This window comes from Thermobia domestica, chromosome 14, assembly GCF_964235325.1.
Source record: "Thermobia domestica chromosome 14, izTheDome1.hap1.1, whole genome shotgun sequence".
Taxonomy (NCBI): domain Eukaryota; kingdom Metazoa; phylum Arthropoda; class Insecta; order Zygentoma; family Lepismatidae; genus Thermobia; species Thermobia domestica.
Window position 1 is genome coordinate 8,163,904 of NC_137467.1, and position 24,319 is coordinate 8,188,222.

Consider the following 24,319-nt stretch of genomic DNA (forward strand, 5'->3'; position numbering starts at 1 on the left):
TCTGGAAAATTGTGTGATCAGATTATTTAATAACATATTTGTAAAATAAATAAATAGAAAGGATATTATTAATCATACTAATGAATGATGAGGATTGTTTTGTTGAAGTTATATTGAGTTGAGTTGTGTTGATTTTGAGTTTAACGTCCCTTTTCAGCAGCGAGGCTATATGAGACGTGGACCTACTGATTAACGTGGAATCCGAACCACATGAGCTCCCGCCGGGAATCGAACCCGGGTATTCTGCGCCAAAGGTGCGTACGCTAACCGCTTAGCCACGGAGGAGCTCTGAAGTTATATTGAAACGGGATTAATGAACAACTTACATTTTTAATTCCACACTTGCCATTAAATGTATCTTATTACTGTTAGAAAATGAAAGACAGTAAATACTACAAGCATATGCTACAACGCAATTGTAATATTAATTCCTTTGAATTGCAATTAAAACGCAATTCCTGTAGCTGTCTTAACTCCACAGGAAAACAAATAACCAATACACTCTTACGCAACGACAAATATTATATGATACCATTTTTTCTATGAACCAGTAATATATGCAGAAACTTTACATTTCTAAATGCAACTATATACATTAACCATTTTAAATTATGGCTTTCTAAAGGTAAATTATTGAATTTCAGTCAATCAGCTACAGCATCATCCCTATCTATCCTAGGATTATGGTTAGTACCTCATTCTCTTCAGAATAGAATAACCTTTCAAGCTCTTCCATTTACGTTTTCCTATCGTCTTGCTAAGGCGGGAATTTTTTTAGGGAAATCTGGATTTTTCTGATTTTTTCATACTTTGATTCCCTCTGAACCCCCTTTGTTAACGCACAGATCTCAAAATCAACTGAAAAATATGAAGGGGTGTACTAAATGTGTATAAAAAATTCAAGCTTCTATCTTGAAAACTAAGTGCGGGAAAATATTTACCAATGAGCTAAGAACATTCCCACAATGCCTCAGATGACCCGTATGTAATATAAAATTTTCCTGAGACATCCCTATTTATAATATGATCATTGCTCGTACATCATTCCTTTCAGAATAGAACATACTTTCAAACGGTACCACTCAGATGTCTCCATTATGTACCTGAGGTGGGAAAATCATGAAAAAATGGATTATTTGTTTAAAAAATATTCCTTCTTTGTACTTTTTTGCCCCTCTGTACCCTCCTGTTTTAACGCAGAGATCTGAAACAAATCTGAAAAATACTACGGGGTGTACTAAATGTGTGTGCAAAATTTAAATTTTCTAGCTTCAAAAGTAAGCCTGCCAAAAATAATATTTCTACAATAATCCAGATTCCCGTATAAAAAAGGATCTCAGGTAAAAATTCCCTGAGACATCCCTATTTATACTAGGATCATGGTTCGTACATCATTCTATTTAGAAGAGAAGCCTTCCAAACGGCAATATTCACATGTCTGGATCATGTATCTGAGGAGGAAAAATCGCGAAAAAAGGGATTTGTTAAAAATATATCCTTTTTTTTTTTACCTTTTTGCCCCTCTGGACCCCACTGTTTTATCGCAGAAATCTGAAAATAATCTGGAAAATATTAAGGGGTGCACTGAATGTGTGTGCAAAATTTCAATCTTCTAAGTGGAAAAGTAAACCGTGCAAAAAGTAATAAAAAAGTCATAAAAATATTTTTTTTAGTTATGATGTCATCACACTACGTCTCGACGCAGAAAGGCGTGAAAGCACATGTAACATTTTCTACAATGCCTTCAGGCTTGAGAAAAAAACAAGTAAAAAGCTTTCTTGGTACTTTTAAAAATCGAATAATGAAAATTCTAGCCTATCACCGAAAAATAGATTATATAATTTAAAAGAGTTAAGTGGTCACTTCAAAAAAGTGGGGGGGGGGGCAACTGCCCCCTCTTGCCCCCCCTAATCGCCGCCCATGGTTCCATATCTGAGTACGCCTCACTGTGGGTCAACAAGCGTTCGAAGTTGCCTGCTTGCAATACGTTTTGTAATTCAGATTAAAGCAAAGCGCCTGAAATGTCCATCAACCGGCTATACTTAGCTCCTCTACTGGTTGCCTTTCACAAGGATATCAAACTTTATATCCTAGTGGCAATATTAAACTAATAGTCAAAACGACGCCTAAAATGTAGAATAGAAAAATATAGACAAGGTTGTTTTTTTTTTTTTTTAAATCTTAAATTGAACGAGAACTGGGAAATCTACACAAAATTTTGAATCAATTTGCAAAAACAACACGTTTCTAGCATGTGTGGTTTTCGACATTTCATTGTAGAAACGATTGGCCACGAACATATAAACTTTTCTTGACCACAAACATATAAACCTTGCATTTTAATATATAGTCATTTTTTCTTTTCTTTTCTTTTCTTTTTCTTTTACTGTGAATGGTGTGACACCAAAGTAGTATTTGAGATCTAAAACTTGGATGAATTAGGCTGCACATGAGTCTCATGAAATGTATCATCTTGGCCTGATTCTTTTCTCGAGAACGAGACGAGATTTATAACGCATATTTTTCTTTTATATCGTCTTGTCTCGAATTTCAATAGATCCTCTTTGTCTCGTGGGTAACACTAACTACTTAGCTAAGGCGCTATCCGCTGGATTTCCCATTGGTTTTCTATATCCATCATGCATACTTACTGATCTATTGCTACAAGGCAGTCTGGATGAAATAGATACTGATTTTCAAAGTCTCCCAGAACGTTCGTTGGTTGAAGGCTGAATATTTTGCTAATGACAATGACGTCCAACGTCTTCTGTCGGGAAGGCAGACACGCCACCACGTCACTTTCTGTCAGTTCAGTCTAAACAAACGATAACAAAACAAATAGATATGAATAAATAATCATGTTTTATGGAAACTGGAATTTTTAGAATTAGGGACGTTTCTAATCTTTAGAAAACTCCGATGTTGTATAAGGACGTAAAACTTAAACAACATAGACACGCGACTATTATTCATTCCACGTAAGCTGATAGGAGATGAAAACAAATTCTCTCCCCACCATGCTCACGCATGTTGTCTGATAAACGTGAATTTTAACCATCAACCCCCGCATGTAGTTGTATAGAGTTGATGTAAATATTATTATTATGATAATAATAATAATAATAATAATAATAATAATAATTATTATTATTATTATTATTATTATTATTATTATTTATTATTATTATTATTATTATTATTATTATTATTATTATTATTATTATTATTATTATTATTATTATTATTATTAAGTATTTTCCTTTTTGGCAGGTTCTGGGACTAATGAGGATTTTTTTTTTTAGTTTTTCAGTTTGGGCCTGGAAATATTTCTTCTCTGTTTCTCAATTTTCATGTTCCTCTTTTAATTTCCAACATTTTCTTCAATTTTTCAAATCATCGATCACTTGTATTCTTATTCTTCTTCCTATTCCTCCCTCTCCTTCCATCTTTCCGTCTTTGGCGGTATGAAGAACACAATTTCTTCGCAAAATGTGTCCAATCTAATTTGCTGTCCTAGGAAGGATGGTGGCTAGAAGTGTCCTCTTTTCTCCTGTCCGTTGTAAAACATCTTCGTTTGTTACTCTACCTGTCTATTTTATCTTCTCCATCTTCCTCCAACACCACATTTCGAAGCTCTCTAAATATTTTTTCTCTTAATGTTCAAGTCTCTGAACCATACAGTCCAATGCTCCATAAGTAGCAGTTGACCAACTTCTTCTTAAGTCCAATATTGAGCCTGTTAGTTAAGAGTGATATTTTCTTGTTGAATGCATCTTTGGCTATGGCAATTCTTGACCTGATCTCTTTGGTGCAGTACGCGTCTCTCGTCAAAATACTTCCCAGATATTTGAAATGATCGGCTTCTTGAAGTTCTCTTTGTTCTACTCTGACTCGTAAGGGCACATATCCACGGGATATTCTCATAACTTTCGAATATATTGTAAAGATTTTTTTCTTGTCATTTTTGGATAGAGCTAAAAGATGGTACACGAAAGATTGGACTTCCCCATTATCTTTTATTGTAAAAGTTTCCTTCTGTATACAATAGTAATAAATATTACAAATAAGTATAAGCTCCTCCAAATAACTTGGTGATGTATTGGTGAATTATAGAATCCCAATGATTATGCGTCTAAGATTGTGTTGGATAGATGTCTCTCAATGACAAGGGGTCTTAGAGAGAGGAACGGGAATTCTCAATGACCATGCGTCTTAGAGAAAGCATTAAGGAGCTTTCAATGACCTGGCATCTTGTAGTAGTTGATCAATCGTTGGAGATTGACGCCTTCTGCCGTGTTCTGTCTTCTTTTATCCTGATATGTCGGCTGACTTCGACGATCTTCGTTACTTGCCGATCGTTGCCGATGATGCACGATGTCTTCTTCGTGTCTGTTGTCTGAAATGTATTTACAGCTAGCACGTGCTGTTGAAACAAATGGAACCTTACACTATTTAAAGAATCAATTGTGGCTTTCATAATATCTTTATATATTCTTAAACAGTTTATTACATTTATCTGTGTTAATGACATAATAACACAGTTGTCGTCTTCTTGGTGGTTGGGGTTGTGAAAAGATGTTGAAACCGCAAGCAATGGCAGGGTTAGAAGTTAAATGAGTACTTACTGTATTCATACAATAATTTTACTTTAATATGCAATCCAAGAGCAAATACAATCTGTATAAAAAGAAGTATCTGAATGCTAACAAGATAACAGTGGAACTTGAAATGATAAGAAAAACAACATGTCACAAAAATTATCAAGCAACAGGCTTATAATGCTACGTACCTGATAATCAGGTGGTTCCCGTTTCAGCACCAAAGGGTAGTTTGGCAAAAAGCCACACGCGTCATAGTAAGGAAGACAGGAGAGTGAATGTCCCAGAGTGCAACACGATATGATAATGGTCACCGTATCAATAAGCTGTGATCTGAGAGTAAATCCTGACAGATGTCCTGGAACACTCTGGATTCCTAAGCCTCCTTCTTCCTGAGGACACACCATCTCTTGACGCCATGCTTGGATCTCTCGGTCTCCTTTGATCTGATCAGAGTCTTCTGCACACAATTTTTTTTTAAAGAAAGAAAAGAAAATTACTCAACCTTTTATCAATACTACAGGACACTATTTAAGGTTCATAAATTCTACAATTCAAAAATTTTATACTTAGTAGTACCTTTCGTATTGTAATATTTGGTAGAGTAACGATACATGAGGTCTTTTTTGTTTACATTTGTTTTATATTATAGATGTTTTATACGATTTATACAAAAAAAAAAATACAAATAATAATTCTCTAAGAGTCCTTTCCGCTCAGGAGCTGACCAAGGCAAAATTTTCACCCGGGCAAAGTGACTTTTTGCCGCCCCATAGTCCTAGCCTATTAGTTTACATTTTATTAGTGATTTTAATATATTAAACCCATTATTTCAAAAAGAAGAATTAGTACATCATATATATATGTATTTAGCACTTAAAAATGTACACATGGTATCAATTATACTGTCTTTACTATTATTATTATTATTATTATTATTATTATTATTATTATTATTATTATTATTATTATTATTATTATTATTATTATTTATGTATCGACACGTATAAACAAAATCAATATCGAACAGCATTTCTTGAATACTACTTTATTAATTTTTACTTTTGATCGTTATTGAAATCTTGAAGTTATGAAACAAAATTTTTAAAGCACGCATCAGCTGATTGTTTTACGTTTCTTCGCACGTCGGTCGTGCGTATAGAAAATTTAAATCAGCTGATAACTGTATCACGTTGAATTTCAGCTGGCATTTACGAACGGCTCAACATTACACGTCTGTTGCCACTTTGTACGTTATCTATATGACTCCAGTTAAAGTTGGCAACCCTGCTTTGATTGGATCGGCATCAGCACAGACTGGCATCAGTCGAATTGCTTTTAATGAAATCAAATTTTATATTGGTTGAATATAATGAGATAAGATTACCTCAGTTTACGGAAAAATTAGCTTTGTGTTTGTATTTGTTAAATAGTAATTCTATACTTGCCCCTCCACACATTTATTTCCTCAATAGGCCTTGGATAATATATAATGAAGTTTCCATGTTATGATAAATATGACTTTAAAAGGGACATATATAAAATCCAATAGCATTTATTGCCTGGGGTAAATTCACACAAAGAACATAGCCCGCCATAAACAATACCAACTCCTCCTCCACTCTTAATTCTACATACCATGTCCTCATTTGTCGATAAAGCTCTCCTAATACTATGAAACTCCCTTCTTCCATGGTGTATGGAAAAAGATGATGTAATTGACGCTGCTTTACAAGAATATAAACCAAAGAAGTCAGTAGGAAATACGTTACAAAATTTACTTTTTGAGGCTCTTTTTGGCACTCCCTAACTGTGGCCCTACGGGCAGTTGCCCAGGTTGCCCGGGCCTTGGTCCTCTCAAGTTTCCGCTACTACTGAACCTCTTGCCCGTTGCAGCTCGGAGGGTTTGAGGTTCCCTGGTTAAACATGGTCCATTGTAGCTCGGAGATGGTTAAAGATAACTCTTGCTAGTTGCAGCACAGAGGTAGGATAAAATCTCCTGTCCGTTGCAGTTCGGAGATGGTTAAAGATAACTCTTGCAAGTTGCAGCACAGAGGTAGGATAAAATCTCCTGTCCGTTGCAGTTCGGAGATGGTTAAAGATAACTCTTGCAAGTTGCAGCACAGAGGTAGGATAAAATCTCCTGTCCGTTGCAGTTCGGAGATGGTTAAAGATAACTCTTGCAAGTTGCAGCACAGAGGTAGGATAAAATCTCCTGTCCGTTGCAGTTCGGAGATGGTTAAAGATAACTCTTGCAAGTTGCAGCACAGAGGTAGGATAAAATCTCCTGTCCGTTGCAGTTCGGAGATGGTTAAAGATAACTCTTGCAAGTTGCAGCACAGAGGTAGGATAAAATCTCCTGTCCGTTGCAGTTCGGAGATGGTTAAAGATAACTCTTGCAAGTTGCAGCACAGAGGTAGGATAAAATCTCCTGTCCGTTGCAGTTCGGAGATGGTTAAAGATAACTCTTGCAAGTTGCAGCACAGAGGTAGGATAAAATCTCCTGTCCGTTGCAGTTCGGAGATGGTTAAAGATAACTCTTGCAAGTTGCAGCACAGAGGTAGGATAAAATCTCCTGTCCGTTGCAGTTCGGAGATGGTTAAAGATAACTCTTGCAAGTTGCAGCACAGAGGTAGGATAAAATCTCCTGTCCGTTGCAGTTCGGAGATGGTTAAAGATAATTCTTGCAAGTTGCAGCACAGAGGTAGGATAAAATCTCCTGTCCGTTGCAGTTCGGAGATGGTTAAAGATAACTCTTGCAAGTTGCAGCACAGAGGTAGGATAAAATCTCCTGTCCGTTGCAGTTCGGAGATGGTTAAAGATAACTCTTGCAAGTTGCAGCACAGAGGTAGGATAAAATCTCCTGTCCGTTGCAGTTCGGAGATGGTTAAAGATAACTCTTGCAAGTTGCAGCACAGAGGTAGGATAAAATCTCCTGTCCGTTGCAGTTCGGAGATGGTTAAAGATAACTCTTGCAAGTTGCAGCACAGAGGTAGGATAAAATCTCCTGTCCGTTGCAGTTCGGAGATGGTTAAAGATAATTCTTGCAAGTTGCAGCACAGAGGTAGGATAAAATCTCCTGTCCGTTGCAGTTCGGAGATGGTTAAAGATAACTCTTGCAAGTTGCAGCACAGAGGTAGGATAAAATCTCCTGTCCGTTGCAGTTCGGAGATGGTTAAAGATAACTCTTGCAAGTTGCAGCACAGAGGTAGGATAAAATCTCCTGTCCGTTGCAGTTCGGAGATGGTTAAAGATAACTCTTGCAAGTTGCAGCACAGAGGTAGGATAAAATCTCCTGTCCGTTGCAGTTCGGAGATGGTTAAAGATAACTCTTGCAAGTTGCAGCACAGAGGTAGGATAAAATCTCCTGTCCGTTGCAGTTCGGAGATAGTTAAAGATAACTCTTGCAAGTTGCAGCACAGAGGTAGGATAAAATCTCCTGTCCGTTGCAGTTCGGAGATGGTTAAAGATAACTCTTGCAAGTTGCAGCACAGAGGTAGGATAAAATCTCCTGTCCGTTGCAGTTCGGAGATGGTTAAAGATAACTCTTGCAAGTTGCAGCACAGAGGTAGGATAAAATCTCCTGTCCGTTGCAGTTCGGAGATGGTTAAAGATAACTCTTGCAAGTTGCAGCACAGAGGTAGGATAAAATCTCCTGTCCGTTGCAGTTCGGAGATGGTTAAAGATAACTCTTGCAAGTTGCAGCACAGAGGTAGGATAAAATCTCCTGTCCGTTGCAGTTCGGAGATGGTTAAAGATAATTCTTGCAAGTTGCAGCACAGAGGTAGGATAAAATCTCCTGTCCGTTGCAGTTCGGAGATGGTTAAAGATAACTCTTGCAAGTTGCAGCACAGAGGTAGGATAAAATCTCCTGTCCGTTGCAGTTCGGAGATGGTTAAAGATAACTCTTGCAAGTTGCAGCACAGAGGTAGGATAAAATCTCCTGTCCGTTGCAGTTCGGAGATGGTTAAAGATAACTCTTGCAAGTTGCAGCACAGAGGTAGGATAAAATCTCCTGTCCGTTGCAGTTCGGAGATGGTTAAAGATAACTCTTGCAAGTTGCAGCACAGAGGTAGGATAAAATCTCCTGTCCGTTGCAGTTCGGAGATAGTTAAAGATAACTCTTGCAAGTTGCAGCACAGAGGTAGGATAAAATCTCCTGTCCGTTGCAGTTCGGAGATGGTTAAAGATAACTCTTGCAAGTTGCAGCACAGAGGTAGGATAAAATCTCCTGTCCGTTGCAGTTCGGAGATGGTTAAAGATAACTCTTGCAAGTTGCAGCACAGAGGTAGGATAAAATCTCCTGTCCGTTGCAGTTCGGAGATGGTTAAAGATAACTCTTGTAAGTTGCAGCACAGCGGTAGGATAAAATCTCCTGTCCGTTGCAGTTCGGAGATGGTTAAAGATAACTCTTGCAAGTTGCAGCACAGAGGTAGGATAAAATCTCCTGTCCGTTGCAGTTCGGAGATGGTTAAAGATAATTCTGGCTAGTTGCAGCACAGAGGTAGGATAAAATCTCCTGTCCGTTGCAGTTCGGAGATGGTTAAAGATAACTCTTGCAAGTTGCAGCACAGAGGTAGGATAAAATCTCCTGTCCGTTGCAGTTCGGAGATGGTTAACGATAACTCATGCCTGTTGCAGCACATAGGTATGGTGAAGTCTCCTATCCGTTGCAGCACAGGGGTATTGTAAAATCTCCTGTCGTTGCAGCTCGGACATGGTTAAGAATAACTCTTGCCTGTTGCAGCACATAGATATGGTAAAAGTTCCTGTTCGTTGCAGCTCGGAGATGGTTAAGGATAACTCTTACCTGTTGCAACACATAGATATGGTAAAATCTTTTGTCCGTTGGAGCTTGGAGATGAATGAGGATAACTCTTGCCTGTTGCAGCTCGGAGATGGTTAAGGATAACTCTTACCTGTTGCAGCACATAGACAGTGGTGCCCACCCCCTTATGTCAATGAAGCACCCCCCTCAATTGTCTATCCGTAGGTGTTCTTCCATGAAAAAAAATCTTTTCGATTAATTTTTACACCCCATCAAACATATTTAAATAGATTTTTAACCCTCCAAATATTTCAATGACGCAGTTTGCGTCATAGCCCCCCTTTGTGGGCACCCCTGACATAGATATGGTAAAATCTTTTGTCCGTTGCAGCTTGGAGATGAATCAGGATAACTTTGCCCGTTTCAGCACAGAGGTAGGATTAGAGGAGTCTCTCCCACTCATTGCAGCTTGAAGAGAAGAGAGTATCACTTCGTGTTTCATCGATGGTGAAGGGCATCCATCAACTACTTTTGCCAAAGTATGCGATTTTGTTTACTAATTTGAGAGTTATTGCAGTATTTTCCTTTGTTTGTTTATTGTGTTCATTAGTGGCACACACAGACAAGATATTTCTGACAGAAGAAACTTAAAATCCTGAGGCAGTGAATAATGGGAAACCTCATCGTTCGTAACTGGTAAACGTTGGGTTGCGCAATTCAAACACGGACGGCAAAGCACCTCCGTGAAGACAACGTCATCCACGTAAACACTAATTATAACACATACAAAAAAAATAATATTTGTGTTTATTTCACTATGAAAATAAGGGATCAATATTCATTACTATATTTGAAAATTAACATGAAATTTAACACGTGTTTAATAATCTTTAAAATAATATTTTTTCCGCTTCTAGTGTATCTCAATTACATTTATCTTTTTCACCTTTCTTTCTCAATCCCCTAAGGATCCCGATCCCTAGGTTGAGAATTCCCGGATTTTATTACGTTACAAAAACTTGGCACAATGAAACCTCCATTATTTGACACCTCCATAATACGGACAAACTTTTTGCCCTTCCCAGGAAAAATATATGTGATATTATGTAGAGAATACTCGCTTTAACGGACACTCTCAGACACAGACATGGACAGAATTCTTATACCTCCAACTTTTTCACAACAGACAGGAACTGTTGTCAACTCATAGGTATTTAGCGCATAAAATACCTTCTGCAATGATTCAGCTGTTAAAACAAATTTCGGTCAGGAACTAGTGTCCACACGATTACAACATTGTAGGCCTTTTATCAAAGAAATTCATAAACCGTCATGATTGGTTGGTTCTTCTCCCTCTCATTCCCACAATAATTCAAACACTGATCAAAGTATTTCGATGTTAGCCAGTAGCGTATTTAGGGGGGGGCTTCCGGGCTTAAGCCCCCCCCCGAAATCTTACTTACTATAGTAAAGTATATGAAATATCTTGCAGAATTTTCACATTTTCAGGCAAAGCCCCCCCAAAGTTAGCCAAGCCCCCCCCGAAACAAAATCGTAAATACGCCACTGATGTTAGCCTATATTTCCATTGATAACTAAAGTGTGAGACAAACTTTATGGGGTTTGAAGGAGGTGCTCCGACTTCTGTTTAAACGCTGTTAGTACGTAAATGAGAGGACTACGGTGTTACCACGTCTAACTGCCTCCCGCTCATGTCATCGCTCTGTGCTGCTTCTGTCTGGCCAGTCCCTTTACCACATGGCAACGTCGCGACACAGCCTTTATTTCATTGGCTAAGACCAGTGGTTCTCAACGTGGGCGTTAATGCCACGCAGGGGACATTCTTGTTTCTAAAGAAGACGCTGGAACAAAAAAAAAAAAAGACATTCAGCAATAGACTATTTAGATGGCATTTGAAATTTCATGGCCTGTTAGAGTTTTTTCTTATTATTGAACAAAATCCACTATGCATTTTACACTATGAACAAAAGCCACTATGCAATAGTTGAGATTAATATATATAATGTTAATCGGGTTCTTTAAATAAATAATAATGCGGGTTCTTTAAAGCTGATTTTAAGAATTAAAATATTTTTTTCTCGTTCTTAGATTGTTTTATCCGAGTCTTATGTTCAGCGTTGAGCGTGGGTGGATTGGGTTAAGATTAGTGATCAGAGCCATCACATTTACCCAAAGGTACATTACGCTTAAGGCTTAGAACACACGCCATTTAGTTTGTCCCACGCTTTAATGCACTTAATACTGTATACTGCATACCAGTGTTGGGCAAATTTCAATTGAATTAACAATTAACAATTAATCTGTAAATTTAATTGTTAATTGCAATTAACAATTGAAATAAGTAATGGTTAATTGTTAATTGCAGTTGGCCATTAAAAAAGGAGAATCAATTGCAATTGATCAATTGATTGAAAGTAATTGCAGTGGAAAGTAATTGCAATTGAATTCTGTAATTCAATTGCAATTGAAATTAATTGGCAATTGATTCAATTGCAATTGATTTCCACAGCAATTACTTTCAATTGATTGATCAATTGCAATTGATTTTCACTGATTAATTTTCAACACTGTAGTTCAGAGAGGGTGTGGGGCAATGAAAACTTTAGCCACGACCAATTGACTCACCACCCGTCGTGACCCACGACCCACCGTGACCCACTCTGACCCACCACCCACCATAAATCACTCTTACCCACTGTGACCCACAGACCCGCCAAAACCCATTGTCATCAACTCTGACCCATGATTCACGCCCTCTTCTCTACTGACTAAAGAGTTTAAACTTGTAATAAAACAAGCCTATAAAATTATCACTCATCGGAGTTTGAATTTCTACGATCAATCGCTCAAGCATCGCACTAATACAATAACAGCGGATCTGACCTTTCTAATATAAATAAAATAGTTTGTTCGTGTGTCTGTGTGTCTATCTTTGTGCGGCCTGTGGACGGGACGAGTGGACCGAAAGTTTTCAAAATTTGGTCACGGGTAGCTTGGTCTAGGCCCCAGACCAAGACGAAGAGTTTTTTTTTTTTTTTTTAATTCCTTACTATGGGGTCTCCAGGAGACGTTTACCGGGACCGGCCTGGGGACCAGACAAGTCGACAGAGAGTTACCAAATTTTGGTCAAAGATACCTTGGTCCAGGTTTCACACCAAGGCAAAGCTTTTTCGAAAAAATTCGAACCAGGGGGTCTCAGGGGGGCGTTTACCGGGACATGTAAAAGTAGTAGAAAATGACCGATATCAGTGTCGATTTCATAGTTTTCGCGGTCGCTGAGATCAATGGTGAAACTCCAATCGCATTAACTTCCAAATTCACCGTATTCTGCTACGGGCCGTGGGTCAATGGGGGGAGGGGGAAATACCGAAACGTACAAGTAATCCAAAATGACCGATATTAGTGTCAAATCCATAGTTTTCGCAGTTGCTGATATCAATGGTGACACTACCATTAGCGATGACTTTCAAATTCATCCACCGTTGTATGCGGGCCTTGGGTCACCAGAGGGGGGAATTCCGAGACATGTAAAAAAATAATCGAAAATGACCGATATTAATGTCAAATTCATAATTTTCGGGGTAGCTGAGCTCATTGGTGAAACTCAAGACCGCGTTTACTTTCACATTTAGCCCCCATCAGATAAGAAACGGGGGCATTATGAAGGGGATCACGAGACATGTAAAAATAATCCACAATGACCGATGTCAATTCCGTAGTTTTCGCGGTGGCTGAGATTAATGGTGATACTTTCATTAGCGATGATTTTCAAATTTAGCCAGCATTGTATGCGGGCCGGGAGTCACCGGGGGTGGGGAATTGCGAGACATGTAAAACTAATGGAAAATGACCGATATTAGTGTCAAATCCATAGTTTTAGCTGTCGCTGAGATGAATGGTGATACTTCCACAGGCGTTGACTTCCAAATACAGCCCCCATCGGCTGCAGACCAGAGGCATTGTTTTTTTCAAAATTGGAACCAGAGGATTATAGGGATTTTTACAGGCATATGTAAAAAGTAGTAGAAAAGGGCAGATGTTAGTGTCACATTCATAGTTTTCGTGGTATTAGTTGGGGGTTGGTGGGGGCCAGAGGAGATTTTTTCACAATACGAACCAAGGGGGTCTGAGGGGGTGTTCACCGGGACATGTAAAAGTAGTAGAATTTGTGTCGAATCCATATTTATCGGGGTTGCTCAGACGTATAGTGACACCCCCGATAGTGTTTACGTTCAAATTCAGCCCCATCGGCCTTCCCAATGAAAGCACATGTACGTTGTTGGATATATATTCACACAAAATATATCCAATGTTAGAAATGTTTCTTAATTGTTCTCCCGTTGTTCAATTTGTTTACATTGATATTTTATCTGATCCGTGCGAAGAACGGGTATAACAGCTAGTACGAAATGGTAAAGTGTTTGTTATGGACCAAATTACAATGAATTCAATTATATATAAATAGATAATTATTATAATTATAACTAATAAATATTTCCTTGTTGAATCATAGAGCTCCTCCGTGGCTAAGCGGTTAGCGTACGCGCCTTTGGCGTGGGAAACCCGGGTTCGATTCCCTGCGGGAGCTCATGTGGTTCGGATTCCACGTTAATCAGTAGGTCCATGTCTCATATAGCCTCGCTGCTGACCGGGACGTTAAACCCCAAAAGCAACTCAAAATCAAATCAACTTGTTGAATTATACATATTTTTCAGTGGAAAAATGAATACAATTTAAAAGTCCCAAATCAACGTAAAATAGACCAACTTAAAGGAAAAATGTATAAAATTTTTCATATAATTAAGCTTACAAACTTAAAATTTCCATGTAATTAAGCTAAATTACCATTTTTGTGTCGTTTTGTGCGCCTATTTCCTCGTTTTCTGCGTCACCGGAAATGGGTCAACGTTATCCTACAAATATGGCGGAACAAGTTAATGTTGTTCCGTCAGGAACGATTTCGAGGTCGTTTCCTTCACATCGTCTTGTGCGTGTTTTCTACCGTTTTGTAAGCCTATTTCCACGTTTTGTGAATCAATGGTAGTGGGTCAAAATGGGCATTCAATGTGGGAAGAAAACTGATCCACTCTCCCACCAGTATCGAATTTCAAGGTCGCTTTTTTCGCATTGTTTAGTGCATATTTATACCGTTTCTGCGCATACTTTCACGTTTTGTAGGCCAACGAAAGTGGGTCAAAGGTGACCTACAAATATGGCAGAGAAAGACATATTCATTCAACTTTCAAGGTCCATTTTGACCCTCTTCCACTGATGCACAAAGCGACACAAATCATGTATAAAAAGTGTGAAGGAAACGACCTCATTTGATGGTGACGGAACAGCATTAAGTTATTCCGCTATACTTGTAGGCCATTTTGACCCATTTTTGTTGTCGCACTAAAGTGGAAATAGAAGCACTAAAGTGGAAATAGGAGCACAAAACGGTACAAAGCAGGCACTATACGATGCGAAAGAAACGACCCCCCAAATTCGATAGTGGCGGAACAATGGCTCTAGTTTCTCGGACCATTTTGACGCATTTCTGGTGATGCTCAAAACGTGGAAGTAGGCGAACAGAACGGTACAAAATACACACTAAACGATGCGAAAGAACCAACCCCGAAATTCGATAGTGGCGGAATAGTGAGCCATTTAACTCCCACTTTAAAGGCCCGTTTAACTCACTTCCGGTGACCACAAGACGAGGAAGTAGGCACAGAAAACTTTTAAAAAAATAATCACTAAACGATGCGAAAGAAACGACCTATAAATTCGATAGTGTCGGAACAATGGGTCATTTTGGTCACACTTTGGACGTCCATTTTCACACACTTCTGGTGACGCGCAAAACGTGGAAATAAGAGCACGAAACGGCACGAAACATTCACTACTCGACGCGAAAGGAAGGACCACGAAATTCGGTAGGTATAGTGGTGGAGCAGTGGGTCATTTTCGTCCCACCTTCGAGGCCCATTTTGACCGTCTTCCAGTGACGCACAAAACGTCGAAATACGCGCACAAAAGGGTATGCAATGTGAAATTAACGACCTCGAAATTCCATAGTAGCGGAACTCTTGGTCATTTTCGTCCCATCTTGGAAGCCCATTTTGACCCACTTACGGTGACGCACAAAACGTGGAAATAAGGGCACGAAACGGCACGAAAATCCACTAGTCAATGCAAAAGGAAGGATATCGAAATTCAATAGTGGTGAAACTCTTGGTCATTTTCATCCCACCTTCGAGGCCCATTTTGACCATCTTCCAGTGACGTACAAAACGTCGAAATAGGCGCACAAAAGGGTACGCGATGTAAAATTAACGACCTCGAAATTCGATAGTGGCGGAACAGTGTGTCATTTTCGTCCTACCTTGGAAGCCCATTTTGACCCATTTCTGGTGACGCACGAAACGTGGAAATGGGGGCACGAAACAGCACGAAAATTCAGTAGTCGATGCGAAAGGAAGGATATCGAAATTCGGTAGTGGCGGAGCAGTGGGTCATTTTCGTCCCACCTTCGAGGCCCATTTTGACCGTCTTCCACTGACGCACAAAACGTCGAAATAGACGTACAAAAGGGTACGCGATGTGAAATTAACAACCTCGAGATTTAATAGTGGCGGAACTCTCGGTCATTTTCGTCCCATCTTGGAAGCCCATTTTGACCCACTTTCGGTGACGCACTAAACGTGGAAATAAGGGCACGAAACGGCACGAAAATCCACTAGTCGATGCAAAAGGAAGGATATCGAAATTCAGTAGTGGCGAAACTCTTGGTCATTTTCATCCCACCTTCGAGCTCATTTTGACCATCTTCCAGTGACGTACAAAACGTCGAAATAGGCGCACAAAAGGGTACGCGATGTAAAATTAACAACCTCGAAATTCGATAGTGGCGGAACAGTGTGTCATTTTCGTCCTACCTTGGAAGCCCATTTTGACCCATTTCTGGTGACGCACGAAACGTGGAAATGGGGGCACGAAACAGCACGAAAATTCAGTAGTCGATGCGAAAGGAAGGATATCGAAATTCGGTAGTGGCGGAGCAGTGGGTCATTTTCGTCCCACCTTCGAGGCCCATTTTGACCGTCTTCCAGTGACGCACAAAACGTCGAAATAGACGTACAAAAGGGTACGCGATGTGAAATAAACGACCTCGAGATTTAATAGTGGCGGAACTCTTGATCGTTTTCGTCCCACCTTGGGGACTCATTTTAACCCACTTCCCACGACGTACAAAACGGAAGTAGACGCACAAAACGGCACAAAACGATGTGAAGGAAACAATCTCGAAATTCATTGGTGGCAGAAGAGCAATAACTTGTTCCGCCATATTTGTAGGCCCATTTTGACCCACTTCCGGTGATGCACAAAATGTGGGAATAGGCGCATAAAGTGACACAAAACACGCACAAAAGATGCAGAACAAAGTACCTTGAAATTCGTTGGTGGCGGAACAAGTTAATGACGCCGTGAGCACCAATATAAGTATATACTGTAGTTCTTACCAGTTGGCGCGGTGGGTCAGTGGTAGAGCGTTCACCTCCGGTGCTTGAGGTCCCTGGTTCGATCCCAGCTCGCGCAGTTTGTACTTTGTGGTGGACAAACACCGTGCTCGTGGATTTTCTCGGGGTTCTCCCGTTTCCTCCCACTTTCTTCATTTCATTCATTTCCTATCATCACCGTCTCCTTTTGCCTATCCGGCATAAGCGTGAGACGTAAAACTAAAGATTTCTTATCATTTTTTGTAGTTCTTACCATCAAGGCTGAGAACTGCACGGTCCAATTTTTTAGCCAAAGTAGAAGCCCAACCGGAATAGTGATGTCAACCGACTCGGCTTGGTTCAACTGAGCGTACAGCTTGAGCTGGCTTGGTTGGGATTACCCATCGACTGGGCTCAATTGAGCCAATGGCTTGAACCGGCTCGGTAAAGACGAGTCATCGGCTCGGCTCGATTGGAGCCAATGGCTCGAACCAGCTCCGTTGAAACGAGTCCATAGGCTGGGTTCGAGTCAGCTCAACTGAGCCGATGGCTCGAACGGGCTCGGTTGGGGTAAGCAATCAGCTCAATTCGGCTCGGCTCGTGTGAGCCATCGGCTGGAGCTGGCTCGGTTGGATGAGCTGTTGGCTCGGCTTACTTCTCGGTTCGGCTCGATAAGTGAATAAGCTGTGAGCGAGCCGCTTGAGCTGTTGACAACCCTAAGCCCGGGTCGAGCAGTTTTGAACATGTTTGGCTGGAGTCCCATAACTTCTAACAATTTTTGGCTCGAGCCCGAATACTTGCTCCTCCTGAACTCAAACCAAGAACCTCGTGACCGATGTCCTTGCCTCCTGAAGATTTCTTGACGACCAAGGTCGACAGTCAACTAATTTTTAGTATTCCGATACAAACCGCCTATATTCCATGTTTATACAGGTACACGGTGTTATAATGATAATTAATTATAGTAGTAGTAGTAGTATCATTGATTATTATATTGTCTATGTAGGATACTTGAAGATAGTAGTACTTGGAACTACACAAAGGATTTAGCTCGAATTGGCTCGACTCGACTGGAAACTCGATCCGAATTCGAGTCGAGTTGGGGGAAATTTTTCGAGCCGAGATCTCAAGTCGAGCTCAAAGATGTCTGCTTCGAGTCGAGTCGAGTTTTAAAGAAAACTCGCTCGAACTCGCTGGTGCCCATTCCTATTGTATGCATGACGGGCATATAGAGTTCTTTCGAGGGGGATAGAACCATAAACATAATATATTTTAAAAAATACTTAGTTTCCTGGCTTTCTTCCCAGGGGGGGGAAGGGATGGTAGGTATCCAGCATTTCTTATAAGTACCTTATTTGAAATATGTAAAACAGTAACAAGTGGACAACACAATACACACACATCTTCTTATCTTCAGTTTTAATTGCTGATTTCAATTACAATTAACAATTACAATTAACAATTACAAGTTTCAATTGTCAATTGCAATTAACAATTAAATGTTTCAATTGCACCCTTTGCAATTGACAATTAACAATTAAAAGTTTCAATTGCCTGGTGACCAATTAACAATTAACAATTGACGAAAATTTAATTGCAAATTTTATGATTGAATTCAATTGCAATTGAAATTAATTGTCAATTACAAATTGAAATCAATTGCAATTGAAATCAATTGCAATTGATTTTCAGAGCAATTACTTTCAATTGATTGATCAATTGCAATTGATTTCAATTGATTTTGCCCAACACTGCTGCATACAATGACCACACGAGCTGTGAGCAACATACTGTAAATTTGTATTAACCCATCTGTAACGGACACCTTTCATATACGGATAAATAATCATATTTCATCGGTGTCCGGTATTTCGTAGTTTTGCTGCACCGTTCTTTAAATGATACATTTAGTGCATAAAGTAATCAAGTCCATTTTTTTGGGGGGTTATTTGAGACATATTTCACCTTTAAGATCTCCACCTGAAACTTCTTTCAGAACTTAAAAAGATTTATCTCTAAATAGTGTAAATAACTCTTATTATAATGTAAAAAAAAAAAAAAAAACAGTGTTAACTTTCCTATGTAAAGGGTATTTCATAAAGAACGTAAGTTTTAAAATGCCCGCCATTTCGGTTCTAGTAAGTTGGCAGCACTGAACATTACACGATTTTCATTTGTTATCTTTGTAGTTAGTAGTCACGGAACGCCGAATAGCGCATGGTAATAATAATAATAATAATAATAATAATAATAATAATAATAATAATAATAATAATAATAATAATAATAATAATAATATGTTTATTTGTACTTTACACCCAAACACAATTACAAAGTACAAAGTTTATACATCATTATCAAAGGATATGCAACCCAACTCCAAATATGGAACTAGTATTGGTAACACTAAATAGTACTATAAATCTTTTTGTCTTTACATATGCTGTACTAAAAATATTCTACAATTTATCATTTGGTAATTGAAAACACTTTTGCTTAAAAGTCTTAAATTCGTATTGAAATAAATCCTATACCATAGACTCAATTTTGTTACCTGTATTACATAATTTACACAGTGGTGAATTCCTGTTCACACATTCACAACGATCATCATCTGTTTTCTGTTTGGGTAGGAATGAAGCGCTTCACGACACACTAGTGTGATACTATAGTGAAAACTTCATACAAATGTGGTGAATATTGTGCAGAGTCTGTTCGCAAACTCAGTGGAACATTTGGCCAACGTAATGCACCCAATAAGTCGACTCTGATGGGACTGATAGTTATATTTGAGAAAACCGGTTTGATTGTGGACATTAATTAAACCCTCAGGGCGTCCTCGCGTTAGTCGTTCTGCGGAAAACATCGCCATTATGAATGATAATATTACTGTAAGTTGGATCCAGAAAATAGATTATAATCATGCGCTATTCCGTTCCAAAAAGACAACAGATGGAAATCGTGTAACATTCAGTGCTGCCAACTCTCTAGAACAAAAATGGCGGGTATTTCAAAAGTTACGTTCTTTACGGGACACTCCCAATTTAAGCACACTATACACATTATATGTCTTTGAACTTGATCCTCTTGTGCTCTGAATGTCCTAAATAAAATCAAATAAACAAACAGTGAGCAAGAAGAAATCAAATTGCATTATCCCGTAAAAGTAACATAAAGAGTATCTACTTACCACTGGTGTAGTACGTGGATATAACCTTTGTGACGTAAGCGTGCAGAATACGGAAGAAGTCCACAGCGTCATCTCTGTAAGGGTAATAAGGCAACACCTCCGGATCCAGAACCCCTCTGCTCTCTATTTCAAGAGGGATATTACCATCCACGTTCATTAACCATGCTTTAAATCTATAACAGATAAAATACAAGTAAGGTATGTTTGTTAGGAGTACGTCAGTAGGACCTATAATATTGTAGTGTTAGTACAATGCATATGTTGTCTAGTATACTACGTGACTCTTGAACATAACCGAGTTTATGATTTTTTTTTCTTGCAATAGACAGCTAGATCAATTATCCTGGCCGAGTTAGTCTGTGCTCATTCCTCCCACTCTGTATAATTTTGTTATATTTTGTCATACTCTGTGTGATTTGTCAGAAATTACTGTACGCTCAGAAACTACGTTTTACATCAAATGAAATGATAGAACCATATTTGTCGTTCAGATGGTATCTGCAATCTGCATCAGAAAGATGATATTCTCAACAGAAGCTATTAATAAATGCATACACTTTTGTACATGGTTGATGGATATTTTCACCGCATAACTTTTCAAGCTTTTGCTATACTTTACGTCGAACGAATCTAGGTTCCCCTGTTCGGTTACGTCAATGGATAGAGTATAAAATAGTGGTCTTTTAAAAATCCTCAATTCGCTCACGAGGTGCCGCCACACTCGATTGGCGTTTGGCGCTCAGTGTCAAGCAGCTAGATAGAGGAACGAATTTTCTCTGAATCAACTTCGAATGTCAAAATATGTATATTTGAACATAACCGAACAGTTTTATATCCGTACAAGTCCCGGATAAATCAACGGTTACACATATCATTGTATTTATCGCACTCATGAAACGTTTTCAGAAGAAGGAACTGCCAGTAAGAGCTTGTGGCCACCACAGCCTCCTGACTTATCCATACATGAACTTTAACATCGGCGAATTTTAAAGGGAAACGTGTATGACAATAGGTCTCTAATCTGAATGAACTTAAATAAATATTACGAGTAGTTTCCGCAGCATGAACGTGAAGGAACAGCAGGCATTATTAAGGCGCAGAAAATCATTGAAATAAACGGGGATTAGTTTCATCCCCTCTGATGACACGTGCGTACATCCTTTGATGGTACCTGGATGCGTTGCCAAATATTTACTGTAATAATAGTAATAATAATGTTCTATCAGTCTTGGACTACTTTTTCATGGCTTATCATGGCCCATCATGAATTATGAAAAGGTACATCGCGCTGTAACTGAAGTCCTAGAAGTGAAGAATGTCTCGGCAGGAAAGATCCGAAATGTATCTCTGTGGAATGGCTGCGGACGAAATGAAATGTCGTGTCCACTGCCATTGAGCAATGTGTGTTAACTCTTAACCAGTACCTTGTTGGTTAAGATATTTAACAGACCAAATCAAGAATCATGACAGCAGTGGAAACAGAAATTTTCCTCCATCCCGAAAAAAATTCTGTAAAAATATCAGTGGATGAAATGATAATCCGAGTTTTCAGGATTTGTAAGAGCGTGACTGATGAATATGATTTGCAGCTGCTGATATAATTGTGTGATGAAATCAAGGTGTTCGATGGAAAAACATGTCTTAAAGTGTTATATTCTACCATGTCAATGCATCTGCTCATACAGTATCAGTGTCGTAGTAAACTGCGAAAGCTGTAGGCTTTAAGTGTTGCTGGACTCACCGTACTCAAAAGCTTTATCACTTTCAAACTTTTTCTTTCAATTAGCTTGAAACATCTCTGTTTATTAGGGCTCAGAAAATTCAGTTTGTAAAGATGCACTCGCATTAGTTCTCAAATAATTGATATCATTTTGTTAATTTCTTTATTTGACTTTATGTTTGTTGTTTGGAACAATGCGGAAGATTCGTGTAATCTCATCTATTGGTCAACGGTTTGAAAGCTCGGAAGGTATTATTTTGTATGTATCACTAGGACTGAAGCCAAAAATCTTATCTTTGCAGAATTGCTACATGTAGACTTGGAAGTCCAGAACCCAGTATGTACTGCGATTTCTTTGTGGGAAGAAATTCTCTTTTCCTGTTCTTTTCTGTACGTCCAATTCTGTTTTACTGATAAATTATTTAGAAACAAAAAGTCTCACTTTCATTGAAAAAATGTGCATTGTTTGAAAGAGCTATGCGCAGTAAGCAGGGAAAAGGTTTTTTACAAACATCAAGTTTCATTTCCTCATTATTATAGTATTGCATATGGTGTATTATAGAAGACCTGTCCATTTAATTCCCAACCTAATGCTGTAAAGATAATAGGGACAACTTACCACCCATTCGTGATGTTTCATTTCGAAGTACTTTCATGTTACGTCTACACGCCGATTCCAACGTTGCCAAGGTGGTTTGAAGCAATCCTCAAACGTCTGTTGTGGAATGCGTCGGAGTTCCTTCATCGTGTTATCCTCAATGGTATCAAATCGTTCTCCTTTTATGGTAAATTTCTGCATAGAAAACAGCAGAAAGTTGGTCGGGACGGAATACGACGGAGGTGTTTTTGAACAAGTCCTGAAGTGTGTCATGAAGAATTGTGATGTAAACGCCACGATCCAAATGTCCACTTGTTCGGCTATTTATGACGAATAGAATCGCATAACTATTGAAACATAGATTTATAGACCTCCTTATTGACAATTCGGCCACGTAGAATAAATTCGTGGTGCATGATACCGAACACGTATGAAATAAACAGTAGCATTTTTATTCGGGATCAGACTTGTCTGACTTTTTCTGGATATCAGGGAGGCAGGGGACTTCCATTGGACGACATTACCTTGGTTTCTGAGATCATGCTCGTTAACCTATGATACATCTTCTGTGATGATAGTAACCAGGAATGTCGGATCGTTGGCTTCTGTTTCCTCCAGTTCCTTGCTAGTTGTGACACGAACGTTCTTATCCTATGTGAGAATTCTCGTCACAAATTTTGCTAATATCCTAGGCTTTCGTATAAGATTTGGTGACATGACTCGATGGTAATGTTTAAGTCCAGTGCAATTCCACGGACGGCCAGTTAAGTATCGAATCTACACGTGTGTTGATCTGGGCAATTTTCCCTTCATTCCGACTCACGGACGGGTGACTAAGAAGGAGACCATCCTTTACATACAATCCTCCAGTTTAGAAACGTGTAAACCACTGAAATATGTTGCACGATTCATTGATGCATCCCTGAATGCTACTTCAACATTTCGTACACCTCTATAACCATTTCTTCAAGCTTAACACTGATTCGCAGTTCTTTACTATCAACACAGATCACACAACACTCCACGCAACTACTCTTCCTCAACGCTGATTCGACTCAGATAAGCGATAACGCTTGACGTCATCATGAGATGTTGCCACATGTACCTGTGGAAAGGATTCTGTGCTACAATTAATATATTTTCAATCAAAGAATCAATATCAACCCTTACATTCTTTCTTAGATTACATATTCAACCAATAAATTATGATAGCATTTACGCTAAGTTCTTACTTCTTCGTTATTAGTTCGTTCATCCCATTGACTCCCAATGACGTACACTTGTTGATCCAGCTGGTTGGATGCATGTGCTGGTAGATGCCTCGGCTTAAAACAAAAGAGAACAACAGCATTAATTAACAGCTATTACCATTCTAATAACATGAACTTAAGTACACTTGTGCTGTTTTCAACGTAACTATTAAAAAGAAACAAAGCGAAAGATAAAGGTATATAGACATTAAGAGAGATAAAGATAGAAAGACAAACAGGCAGTTAAAAAGATGATAGAGATAGATAGATAGACCGACATAAAGATAGATACAGAGACACATATAGATATATGGACAGACAAGAATATATAGATAGACAGACAAATAAAGATAGACAGGGACAGGTACAGATAATCTTATGTGGAGAGACAAGCAGATACAAAGAAACACATAAATATATATAGAGAGGTAGATAGATAGATAAATAGAGATAAATAGAAAGACAGATAAAGATAGATAGATACACGAGAAATAAAGATAGATGTAAGGAGAAGTCAAAAAGTAGGGGAACTTCTGGAAAAAGGTATATTTATTCTAATGATAGAAAACGGAAACATACATTATTTTTCTACATAATCTCTCTGCACTTCAATTCACTTTTCCCAACGTTTGACAAGTTTTTTTTATTCCGTCGGAAAAAAGTTTTTCGGTTGCACCTGTAACCACTTTT

At 38.8% G+C, this 24,319-nt stretch overlaps 1 protein-coding gene across 2 annotated transcripts in view; it reads right to left on the bottom strand.

The window, feature by feature from the left end:
• LOC145669501 (polyunsaturated fatty acid 5-lipoxygenase-like) overlaps positions 1 to 24,319 on the bottom strand; it is a 103,206-nt gene that overhangs the window by 3,539 nt on the left and 75,348 nt on the right. Inside the window, exons 10-13 of one of the 2 annotated variants that reach the window (XM_081737681.1) lie at positions 23,612 to 23,704; positions 20,062 to 20,234; positions 4,790 to 5,055; positions 2,652 to 2,815 (exon numbers count right to left, since the gene is read on the bottom strand). In XM_081737681.1, coding sequence (XP_081593807.1) covers positions 2,652 to 2,815; positions 4,790 to 5,055; positions 20,062 to 20,234; positions 23,612 to 23,704 — 696 coding nt within the window. Of the gene's footprint in view, positions 1 to 2,651; positions 2,816 to 4,789; positions 5,059 to 20,061; positions 20,235 to 23,611; positions 23,705 to 24,319 lie in introns of both variants that reach the window. The other variant, XM_081737680.1, reaches the window with a different exon arrangement.